Raw genomic sequence first — 12,986 nt, forward strand, 5'->3', positions numbered from 1 at the left:
TTAATGTTATTATTTGAAGTGATTACATTAAATGTAATGTTGATTGTCAAACAATCTTGTTAACAATGTGATCATTTAAATGTTGACATGTTTGCAAACCTGCATTAGAAATGTTTATAGTAAGGCTTTAATATTCAGAAAAATTGTTTGACCTTCAAATTAATATTTGGAGCAAAATTCTTAATTTTAGCGTTGATCCTGTCAACAAATGATTCATAAATACATAATTGATGAAATAATAATAGCAACGTCTATATTTAACATAAAAAGTAGCATAAATATTGGTAGCAAAATTATATATCTAATTAATTCACATGAGCATTAATGACCTTCACACAGACCCAGTGAGCAACACAGACCCACAAAGGGATGGAATTAAAAAACATAACCTTATACCTTTGATGCATAAATAAAATCATGTTTTTGCATATTTTATTGTAAAATATTATAATATTACAACATTGTAATATTATAATATACATTTTGCATACATAAATTAAAAAGAAGAACTTTATGGGTTATCAGTAACTAAATAAATCTCAAGTCCTACAATATATAATAATTGACAATTTGGATGCACAATTTGAATGTGTTTTCATTTGTTTTACTACATTTAAAATAACTAAAATCATACCGCTGCTTGAATGTTGGAATTTTTAAAAGCTATGCAATGTTTGTTTTCGGCAAAAAGGTTAAAAAAATGTTTTAAAGTAAGTGAAAATAAATAAATAAATAAGTGTGAGTGTCTGAGTGTGAGTGTCTGTGTCTCTGTCTGTCTGTCTGTGTGTGTGTGAGTGTGAGTGTACGTGTGAGTTTGCGTGTGCATGGTTGCCTGATGTAAATTTACAGCCCCATCTCCTGTGTTAGTGAATATGCATCACGGCGTATGGCTTCATCAGGCTTCTGGCTGTCATCAATTATCGCTCTGTACAGCTGTATGTATATGCATGCTTACACGCAACCATACACACAGAAACACAATATCACAACTAAACAAGGAAATAAGCACACACAGCAAAAGGCCTCCCCCTTATCATGCACACATGCATTTATACACACACGCACACACACAAACACACACACAGTGTGTTTCATAGATGTCATCACCTAATGACCACTTAATGAAGAGAGGAAAAGCCCTGTGACACAGACTGAACAGAGCCAAGGTCAAGCCTGCTATTTACTCTGACGTGACCCAGAGAAGAGAGAGAGAGAGAGAGAGAGAGAGAGAGAGAGAGAGAGAGAGAGAGAGAGAGAGAGAGAGAGAGAGAGAGAGAGAGAGACACACAGAAGTGAAAGGGATTGGGTGCGAAGGAGCGGGAGAAACAAAGTGAATAACGAGTAAAATAATGAGTGAGGGAAGAAGACAAAGTGAGAAAGAGAGAAAGACAGAGAGAATGAAAGACAGAGAGAACAAGGGAGAAGGAATGCAAGAGAGACGGAAGAGGAAGAGAGAGACGAAAGAATAGAGCGCAAGTGGAACGGGGAGCCTGCCTTATGAGTTCCTCAACTCCATGAGAATTTCATCATATCTAAAACCCCACGCATGCGGACGTAAATTACCCGACGCGGCTTAATTAACCATTTGACAATGAGGGGAAGGGCACTGATTTATACAAACCGGTTGGTGTTGCGCTGTTTTTTTTCTCCCGTACACATTCAAGGTTCCGGCGTAGATGCAAAGATGCGCTTTCCATGTAAATGTTTGCTAAGCGATTACCATATAAAGCCGACACCTGCCGACATCCTTGGTGTAAATGGAAATAAAAGGTCATCAAAGCGGAGGATTTACAAGGTGACCACCAAGGAAAAGCTAATTGCCGCGTATAATGAGGAGCTTTTTCTCGGTAATTAGTGATTAAAAACGCGGGAACTGAGAGTAATCGCTGCAGACGAGGTCCGTCCTCCCGTTAGCGAGCCAGGAAATCAGACATCGGAGAGCCCTCGCGAAAACGGAGCGTTTTCTGCGCTTCCAATGGAAATCCAACGGTGCTAATGGGTGCCGCGGCGCTGCCTCATTAGCATATCAAAGTTTAGCTGGTCGGTAGGATGAATACGTCAAGGTGCTCCTCTGGAATCAAATACTTCATACACTTTATGACACAGATCTGGTTTTAGATTCATTGTCCGTGTGTCAGTCGGCAAGATTATCCAAGAGGTATTGTTGCTGTGAAATGTGTGTTAAAGTGTTGCAACAACCTGACCTCTTTAGCATATCAAAGTTAAACTTGTCCGTGGGATACAGTCGTAAAGGTGTTCCTCTGGAATCAAATACTTCATACACTTTATGACACAGACCTGATTTTAGATTCATTGTCAGTGTGTCAGGCGCAAAAGTGATCCATAACCCCGAGAGGAATTGTTGTTGCTGTGAAATGTGTGTTAAAGTGTGGCAATAGCCTGACCCAGTGAACCCATACCCTGGCTCGGTCGGGCCCTTAATGGCGGATGTTGGGGATGCGCTGCTGGTAGGCAGGTTGGGGAGTTGTCATTTCTCTGGCCTTATAAAACTGAAGTACAGGTTAGTAACCCCAGGCAATGGATGCCATTGGCTATTGAAATAAAAAGCCCAACTGTCACACCTTTTTCTTCGTACTCTTCCGTGTGCACTGCTAGGATATAAGGGTAATGCTTGGTTCATAAGGTCATATTTTGTTTTAATTAGCTTTTTCTTAGTTTGAATTCATTTAAAACTGATGTTTTATACAATCTTTCATTTTTCAGTCAAACAGCTCCGTCATCTCTAGTGCCCGCGAGGACAAAACCCAGAAGCCTTCCCTTGAGCGTGTCCCACCTTTCAGTGGAGGACGGCAGTGGAGGAGATGGAGGGAGAGGGTTGGAGGGCTATATTAAGAGAGAGAGGGGTGGAGGAAAGTATGCTAACAGTAGAGGATGGGAGATGACGAAACAATAGAAAAATAATAACATCAACTTGCTCTATATGTAAAAAAAAAAAAAAGTGTATAGATGTTATGCATATAACTACATAGCCAGTATATGAATAATATATTAAGATTACAGGGGATAAGACTGAAGGTCAAATGCTGACTTATTGGCCGTCCTCGTCTTCTCAAATTAACTCATAACAACACGTATGTTTTTAATGGTATGGAACACGCACACACCGGACACACAAACACACACACACACCACCTAAAGTGCTCACAAAAGGAAACGTGCGTGCCCTCATGAAAAGCCGAAACGTGTCCACAGGATGCTCACAAATTGTAAAAGACCCCCGAGGGTCAAGGCGAACGTGGGAGTAAGAAAATGGTTTCAGAGGCACTAAAGAAAAGCCACTTGAGCGAGAATACGGCCGTGATTTATTTTTTACAGTGTGGTGGGGGTGGGGGGGGGGGGAGGATGGGGCCGGAGGGGGGTGGGAGGGGGCAGGACAAGAGAGACAGGGACTCTGAGAAAGGCCGTGGGAGGCGTGGGTTGAATAAGAGGAGGAAGATGGATACGGAGAATCTGACAGTTGGGGAGAAGAAGGAGCAGGGGAAGAAAAGGGAGCGTATGTTTTGGGGTGGAGGTGGGGAGAAGGGAGGTAAAGAGAAAGGAGACAGAGAGACAGAGACAGAGAGAGAGAGAGAGAGAGAGACAAACGAAGAGATGTTTGCAGTGAGCTGCCCTTTTGTGATGATATACCTGTCCTTGAGCCCATGTTTATGCAACTTAAATTTTAACCATTTTATTCACTGTACTTTGCATTGGTGCAATCATACGAATTGTAGGAAGTGCTCCAATTCATGAAACAATTTGATTTGTGCTGATAGTGACAAAATACATTACCAGGAAAGCAATCCAGTTAGGTGTTTGTGTATATGTAAAGATATATGTACAGTATGTGTGCGTGAACGTGTTTGAGTGAGTGAGTGGGGGAATGATTGAGTGAGTGATTGTGTGTGTGTGTGTGTGTGTGTGTGTGTGTGTGTGTGTGTGTGTGTGTGTGTGTGTGTGTGTGTGTGTGTGTGTGTGTGTGTGTGTGTGTGTGTGTGTGTGTGTGTGTGTGTGTGTGTGTGTGTGTGTGTGTGTGTGCGTGCAGACACTCGTGTGCGTTCTTTAGCACACGTGTGTGGTCGGGAACTAGAGATGAATAATTGGCCCCAAGTTTTTGTATTTTAACAAGACATTGCATCACTTATGCACGTCTTAAGGCTATCTATTTACATAGCCTCGGGGAATACATAAGCAGTATTTGATCAAGAGTGATTTTTTACAATTGAACCCCATCCATTAAACTCTGTGTCTGTCTCTCGCCGCGCCACATTTAAATGGTAATAGAAAAGCATTACAATACGATATTTCCCTCCTCCGTGTCCGCAACTCTCACCCCAACATCGCGTTCACTCGGATGCATATTTTTATACATATTTTGATCTGGGTGTCGGCGTCGTTTGGTAGAGTAGGTGGAGGTGGTGGTGGTGGTGTCAGTGGCGGTGTGGATGTGGGGGCGGGTGCGTGGTGGGGGTGTGGGGGTGTGGGAGCAACCCCACAAAAGCAGGGTCCCGGGCCCTCTGTCAGAATGCTAAATGGAGGGCCCTGAGTTTAAAAACTTAAAGAGGCATTGAAATATTAGCCACTGCGCTTGAGGAATGAGTGGCTGGGAGCAGCGGCATGTCAGTGTTTAATGGGCGGTCCCGGATGCATATAAGTTAGCCGAACCATGAAGGGCAGTGGGACGCGGCGCATGTGGAAATGACACCACCCCTCCCTCCCCACGCACAGCCACCCCTCCCTGCACAACCGCTTTCCCGCCTTTCCATTTTTCTATGCCCAGCACACACCCCTAAGCAGACACAAACACACATACACAATTTGCAAATATGTTTCATACGCACATGCACCCACATACACACACAATCCCATAAGATCTCTCTCTCTCCCTCCCTCCCTCTCTCTATCTCTCTCTCGCTCTCTCTCACACACACTTCCCACAATGCAATTCCCGAATCTCCCCCGCTCTCTCTCTCTTCTCTCACTGGCACATGCACATGCACACGCACACCCACGCACACGTGCATACAGCACACACACACACACAGGCAGGCAGGCAGGCATCTTTAAGCAGCGAGCCCATCAGAAACTTGTCATTTCTCTCATTCACTGCCACAGCCTTGAGACACAATGCAGACTTACCTCTGTGTTGTAGACCCCATATATCAGGAAGATGAACAGGCCCTGTAGAGGCACAAAAACACACATGCAGAGACCGACAGACAGACAGGGAAACAGTGAGAAACAGACAGACAAGTAGAGAGACAGGAAAACAGAGGGATAGAGAGAGCGATACGGAGACGGAGAAGAGAGACAGGATGACAGAGAAATAGAGACATGCAGAAGAATCAAGAGAAGACAAGAAAAAAATGGGAGGAATAGGAGAAGAAAGGGAAAGGGAGAAAATAATAACTTGTTAGTTGTGGTTTCCTTCCATTACTTAGTGGAATACTTTTTAGAGTCAGAACATTACGGCTGTTTAACACCAGCAAATCGCAAGCTCTGAGGCAGACATGGGATGCATAATTTAATGTTTGTGAGTGTGTGTTTGTGTGTGTACATTCAACTTAAAACTACTTCCAAACTAGGCAACTCTAGTGTTCAATTCTCAGCCTCATATTTACCCCGGCTGCCAGTCACCCCTTCCCTCTCATCTACCTCCCCCCACCACCAAAATACCCAAACAGCAACTCAACCAATGCCACAATCCAAGGTTTCCACCTGCTTCCGAGAAAAATGGAAAAAAAACAAATTGATATCCTGCGTCAATGTTCGGCTTCAGCGTATGCACACACACACAAAAACGAACACAAACACATTTAGGTGTACGGTGCAAAAACAAACATCCCAAACCAACAGCACATAACTATACAGTGTAGGACACAAGCCCACTTATATTTATACACTACATGCCCACATGTACAGTACAAGTGCACACAGTGTCTGTAAGAATTCCCCTAGATTCGTCCCCACCGAATTACACATACACTAATAAAAAAAAAAAAAAGGACCCAACACAGGCACGGACAAAATGTACCAACAAAAGCTAATATGCAGCTTTCTAGGTCATACACACAATGCAGAAACAGACGAAAACAAAGTACTCAAAAAAGCAAAAGTAAGCACCCACACCTATACATGACGCATCTCTGTCCAGATGTGTCTATCACAGAAAATTAATGGAGGGGGGTGTGTGGGTGTGTGTGTCGTGGTGGGAGGAGGTAGGAGGGGTGTGGGGGGGGAGGGGGGGGGGTATTGTGGAAAAAAGGGACACATAAAAGAAGTATTTTTCATGTTCCCCGTGCCCCGCGACTAGTACCCGGGCCAGAAGAATGCCATGCCCTTGGACGCATAAAAGCTGCACTTTTGGTCGCAGAAAAACAGCTATTTTTCACTGCGGGCCCATTGTGGCCGCCTTTGAATGTACAAGCTGTGCATTCACCTTCGGCCCATAATGCAATCCTGTCGCTTCAATGAGAACGGTAAGGACAGCATTCGCCGAGCACAGATTGAGCTGCACCACAAAAGAGGCAGCGAGATTAATGAAAAGGGAGGGGAATCTTATCAATCTCAAGGCTGACGGATAGATTCTCTGATAAGACAGCTTTATGTCAATCTATGTCTGGCCCGTGTAAAGAGAACACATTTAGAAACACTGCAAAAAAGGGTAAAAGTATGTTTTGTTTCCCCTCCCACAAACTCTACTGTTTGTGTGTTTGTGTGTGTGGTTGTGATGAGTATGTGTTTCTCCTTGTGACTGTGTGGGTCGATATCTCTTTCCCTGCGTGGTTCGGTTTGTGTCTTTCCCTGTGTGTGTGTGTGTGTGCGTGTGCGTGTGTGTGCGCACGCGCGTGTGTGTGTGTGTTTCAAGTGAGGGCAAAGTTTCAGTTTAAAGGACGTGCACCCAGGTCTGCGTCGGAGCATCCATCACCAGCGAGCTCTGAGCATCCAATTTGACCAAAGGGAGATTTCAATTCATCGGCATTGACCGCAAGATTCGAGAGGGGACGGAGGTGGTGCATTCTGGGCCTGTCAGCCAGAGTGACAGGCCCACAACGGCGCCTGTATCCCGGGCTAACCCCCTCTGGTGTCCCACCTGGCTGTCTGTTCGGAGCCACCTCAGGACACTCTTAAAGGGTCCACCCCCTTAAAGTCCCAGTGTGTAAAATGTAGCCCCTCCCAGTTAGTAGCCAAATAGTCTCACAAATCAGCCTTTAGATTAACAGCTACTGTTGACGTTCTGATGGCAGATCTGTGTGAACGGGGACTTAAACCTTTCTTTCGCATGTTTCTGGGGGATGGGATCTGTAGGTGCACGTTTGCCTCGACTGGACTGGATGTGGCCATCATCTTTGGATGAGTCCAAAGAAAAAGGTTTAGAATCAAACCCATGTCGTAGGCTGGCCCCTGTAGAAATACATTTGTTTAAAATTGTCTTGACGAGTCCTGACGGATATCTCCGTAACAAAAGAGGAAACCCTGATCTGAGATTAGAAAGCGGGATACTTTCAGAATTGATAAAACTCAATAACAGTGTTCTGTCTAGTCAAACTGTGCAACTGTGTGATGCAAACTAGCGCAGCTCTGCTGGCTAGCTGTCGGGAGTGGGAGGAGTTTTGGGATTCAAATAAAATCTAAATCGGCTCATATTGCACTCAAACACACATACACATGTACTCTTGTTATCTGTCTGTCAATATCTGCCTCCATCATTCAAGCTTTCTTCCAGCACGCACGCACACGCACACACACACACACACACACACACACACACACACACACACACACACACCCCAACATAAAATACCTCGAGACAGCAAGTCATAATTTGCAACAGCGCATACCCTATTGTATCGCATTATAATTGCAATGTTCAAGTTATTGTTGCAATTTAATTAGCATGTTTTTGATCATTTTCCTTATTTGGTAATTAATCTTTGGTTGTGTAGCAAACAAAGTGAGGAGAAAGGGATCCGCTCGTTAGGAAAAATGCTCCATTATAACTTAATTGAGTTAAAAATAAGTAGCAACACAAACAATAACCAACGAATTGCTTAAGATGTTAATTCATTAATATGACCACTAAAAAACAAACACAGACACACAACAAAAAATGGGGGCGCATTATTTAAATGCATTGTGTGCTCTTCTAACCACACTTACTGCTTCTTTTGAACTCATAGGAAAAGTGCTACAAATTTATGCAAACGGATCGGCGCGCTCGCTTTCAAAGTATTGCGATACATCAAAGCTGGGGCGCGTAAATTGGTAGGCTAATTAGGGAACAATTGTATGTTTTAAAAAAGTTAGAGCGAACCAACACAGGCGAAAAACACATTGCCCCCAGATGGGATAAAGTGTGATACAAAGCGAGACTAAAATAAACAACTGCACTGACCGAGCACCCAGGATAACTTCTAAACTACATCCATTAATGGGTGTCATATGAATATCCAACAGACCCAAAGATCCAATAAACTGGCCAGCAACAGTTCTGGCCATGGACTTTATGTAATTTGGCGTTCCGTTTTTTAGTTCACAGTGGTATACAACCAGCACGATTGTCAACTCGTATGACAGGAAAGCAAAAGATGGTTGACCGTACACAGGCGACAGCTTGTACTGTCCTTGAGCAAACAACACCAAGCTAGCGTTGTGCCTGTGTGGTGTTCTCTACCTAGGTGAACAGATGAATGCATCAACAAGGTTGTAGTTGCTAAACAGGCTAAGCTTTCAGAGCAGCTGCTACTGAAGTTGGGGATAGAAAACTCTGAATGACTTTATTCTTTATTCCCTTTCTGATAAGGGTTGCAGCACTTCATCTTCTGCTTGTAAACAAAACTCTTCAATCATCCGTAGCCCACCACAGAAGCACAAGCCAAAGAGAAAACGTCAGACAGACTTGTCACACAGAAACACGAAATGTGCCTTTTAGACGGATACAGAAAGAAGGACAAGAGAGACCGACACATTGTTGACCGTCAGACAGAGTGACAGACAGAGACACACGCAAACAGACCTGGACTGTCAAGAGACTGACAGAGACGTTGACCGTCACCCAGACACACAACACACCAAACAGACTTTCAACAGGCAGATACAGACAGTCGGTCCACGCCACGACAGACTCAAAACGGACAGAGGGACGGACGGCCTGATGGATGGCTGCTGTCAGGGCAGACGGATGGAGTGACGGGACGGGACGGAGAGATGCGTCTGCCGGCGGCCAGCCAGGCATGCGTCCGGCAGTTACCCGCGCACCAGCGCGCTCGCCTCGGGAGCACAGATGAATCCTCCTCAAACAGTGATCCATACATCAGCACCCCCCCCCGCCCACAGGGCTGATGACCCCGCCCCCTCCAGCCCTCCTCCTCTTCTGCGTTGAGAGTAAGTGGCGTGCAGAAGGTATGGGTGTGAGAGGCGTAGGGGACTGTCCTAGCACCTCATTACCTCGTGACAGGAAACAGAATTTCGCTTTGCTTTTCATGCGCTTTTAACTGTCCCGCCCACGCCACCACCGCCAAGCCTCAGCACGAGAGACACACACCCTCAGTGCAGTGACAAGTCCCACCAGTGCCAACGTTGCAGTGAAAACCACACACACACACACACACACACACACACACACACACACACACACACACACACACACACACACACACACACACACACACACACACACACACACACACACACACATCCAACTTCCACCACCAAAACAGATTGTCATCATATAGCTGAGCAGTCCCATCAAGTGTCACTCCTCCGTGTGAGTGTGTGTGTGTGCGTGTGTGACTTGTGAGAGAGAGAAGTTAGCCAGTGAAGCCCCAGTAGGAAGGGCTCCCAACAAGGAGTCATATTGATGGCTTTGTCCTTGGCAAGTTAAATTTCAATGCGGTGGAATGAAAACGGATTAAAGTAGGGAAGGGTGAGGTGTGTGTCTGGGGATGGGATGCTCAGATTGGGGAGGGGATAGGGGGAAAGTGGTGGGAGAGAGACAGGGAGAAACAGAGATAAAGGAAGAGTGAGATAGGAGAAAGAGAAATAAAAAGGAGAGAGGGTGAGAGGGAGAGAGGGAGAGAAGAAAGAGAAAGAAAGAAAGACAGAAAAAAAGGGAGACGGGGGAGAGAGAGAGGGCAAGAGAGAAAGAGGGAGACAGGGTGAGAGAGAGAGTGAGAGGAAGACAGGGTGAGAGAGAGAGAGGGCAAGAGAAGAATAGAGATTAACAGTGGGATTGTGCGTGAATGGGAAGTATGGAGTCTTTGAGCACAATGCTTCAAATTAATATTTGGTTTGACCTTGAACTGCAACACTTGAACCCTGTTCAGGTTCGTACCAACAAATGGAATTTATCGCTTCTTTGTAAAGAAAAAATAAGACTGAATTCTCCATCTTCTTCATATCCATCTTTTAATTTCGGCATGGGTCATGTGTATTATATCAAGACTCTGTAATTGTCCTTCATAAAACAAAGAGTAAAGTTGACTGAAATATTCTGCCTGTACATCTTACAGGTCCACCGACGGGATATCCCCAAGCAACTAAGAAAATAGTACCATATGCTAGTTAGCGTGCAGCTGGTTTGAATGCTAGAGGCGGAACCAATTTATGATCAAAGTCTATAGAATGACCTTGTCCCACACACAAATGCCTATTTGAGGGAAGCACTATTGTGCCGTCTTCTGCTGAACACCTCAAGGAATTCATCTCCGAGTTCCTCTCACAGTTTGCTTTTACAAACCGGTAAAGTAGGAGCCATTCAGGCAAACCAAACAAGTGTATGTTACCCACACGCCTAAGATAATTCACATCAATATTTAACTTGAATTCCGCTCATGAAACTAAACACCACATATTTTATTTAAAATACTGATAATCCAGTCGTGACAATTGAAGAAATGTATTAAATGTTCACTCTTCTCTTTATAATCGTGACCATTACGCCGAAAATTAAGGAATTGATGTTGCTCAACAGTAAAACAAAAACCTCCTGACCCTCGACTAACCCCTTATGCAAAGAAAAAAAAAAATACCAACAAAAAATATCCGTTAAAAGATTATTTCCGTTTTTCCTAAAGCCACCGGACAAGCTTCAGACACGGCTGAAGACAGTGCCAGGCGCCCGTACTCGCTCACCACGGCAGAAACGAGAGCCGCCGCAACGTGCCAGACCCCGCGTCAAACATCCACGCCAAATTCAAACACACACAGACACTCTTTACAAATAGAGCTATCTGCATCGGCACTTGGCAACCAAAGCGTTGTGGGAAAAGCTTCTGCCCTCACAGCTGGCAGCCATTAGAGAAACGAGAGACAGCAGAGGTTAAAACGCCACATTGTGCGTGAGTGTGTCTGTCTGTGTGTGTATCTGTGTGTATCCGTGTGTGTGTGTGTGTGTGTGTGTGTGTGTGTGTGTGTGTGTGTGTGTGTGTGTGTGTGTGTGTGTGTGTTATGAAATTCACACTCGTGCTCTGGGACCAGCTAATGTCTCTGACCCCTCCACACCAAAACAGTTTAATTAACTTGTATACATAACTCTCACTTTAAGCGCACACAGCCTGTCAGGGCAGGAGAGGGCGGAGGGGCTGGGGTCCGGGTTTTGATGTTCTACAGGTCTGCAGTACCACTCCAGCTGGCACGGGAGAGTGGCAGGTAGACAGGGGATGGGAACACACACACCAAAGCAAGTATGCACACACACACACACACACACACACACGCAGACACACACACACACACACACACACACACACGCGCAGACACACGCACACACACACACACACACACACACACACACACACACACACACACACACACACACACACACACACACACACACACACACACACACACACACACACACACACACACACACACGCAGACATGCACGTACAAACGCAGGCATGCAAACACACATACCCACGCACACACACAAACGCAGGAATGCACACATACACACACACAGACACACACAGGCACACACACACATCTAGGCATTCACATACACACATGAATATGAACAAATAAACACACATGCAGGCATGTCAACACACACAGACACACACACACACACACACACACACACACACACCCAGGCATACACACACATGCATATAAACACGTAGACAAACGTAGGCATGTCAACACACCCAGACACACACACACACACACACAAACACGTCACACACACAAACAATTATACAAAGAAAGATAAGCAAAAGAGAAAAGAGGTGCAGGTTGTCGTTGTGGAGGTCGATAAACAACGGGGGTCAAGAGGTCAGCAGAGCAGGTCAACTATAGAGGCTGGTTGAAAAGTACGACGTAAAAAGGTAAGGAAGTGTATCGACCAATAGAATAGCGCGAAAGTGCATGGGACAGAAATATACATAAACGAGGGCTGTGCATTATTATCATCAAGGTGCATGATAAAATGTTAATTTAATCAATGTATTATCATGATAAATAATGTGTTAGTGCATATCCCCGCATCTTAATAGCTGCATTTTAGAAATGACAGTACCTTGTGCCTACTAATACTGATAATGCCCCCGCCCGCAATCATATAAACTCACACACACACATTCAATCTTTAAGATGGGGACCCCCAGGCTTGTCAGCCAACGAACCCCAGGGAAGGCTGCACGCACACGCACACAAACACACACACACACACACACAGACACACACAGACACACACACACGGAGGTGCGTAGCGGCAGTGCGGAAGGTGACGGCTCAGAAGAGGATAGAGAATTATTAGCTTAGCCCTGAACCAGGTACTTAATATAGGGGCTGGTGCTGAGAGCTAGCAGAGCCTAGCAGAGGTGACAGCTTCTGGCCCTGCTTGAGGAAATCCAATTGAAAAGCAGCCAAGAGGAACAACAAGCCCGAAACAGATGTTGCTCTCTACCACTGGGCAACGCCGCGCAGCACACAGCCCAACGGCAACAAACCACGCCGCTCGTCCGACACATACGCGCAAACACACA

At 45.1% G+C, this 12,986-nt stretch overlaps 1 protein-coding gene across 2 annotated transcripts in view; it reads right to left on the bottom strand.

Annotated features, from left to right (window-relative positions):
- Positions 1–12,986, bottom strand: part of LOC132469796 (adhesion G-protein coupled receptor D2) — an 88,125-nt gene that overhangs the window by 42,566 nt on the left and 32,573 nt on the right. For both annotated transcript variants that reach the window (XM_060067866.1, XM_060067867.1), the window contains exon 21: positions 5,140–5,181. In XM_060067866.1, coding sequence (XP_059923849.1) covers positions 5,140–5,181 — 42 coding nt within the window. The remainder of the gene's footprint in view (positions 1–5,139; positions 5,182–12,986) is intronic.

The sequence above is a fragment of the Gadus macrocephalus genome, chromosome 12, assembly GCF_031168955.1.
Source record: "Gadus macrocephalus chromosome 12, ASM3116895v1".
NCBI classification, from domain to species: domain Eukaryota; kingdom Metazoa; phylum Chordata; class Actinopteri; order Gadiformes; family Gadidae; genus Gadus; species Gadus macrocephalus.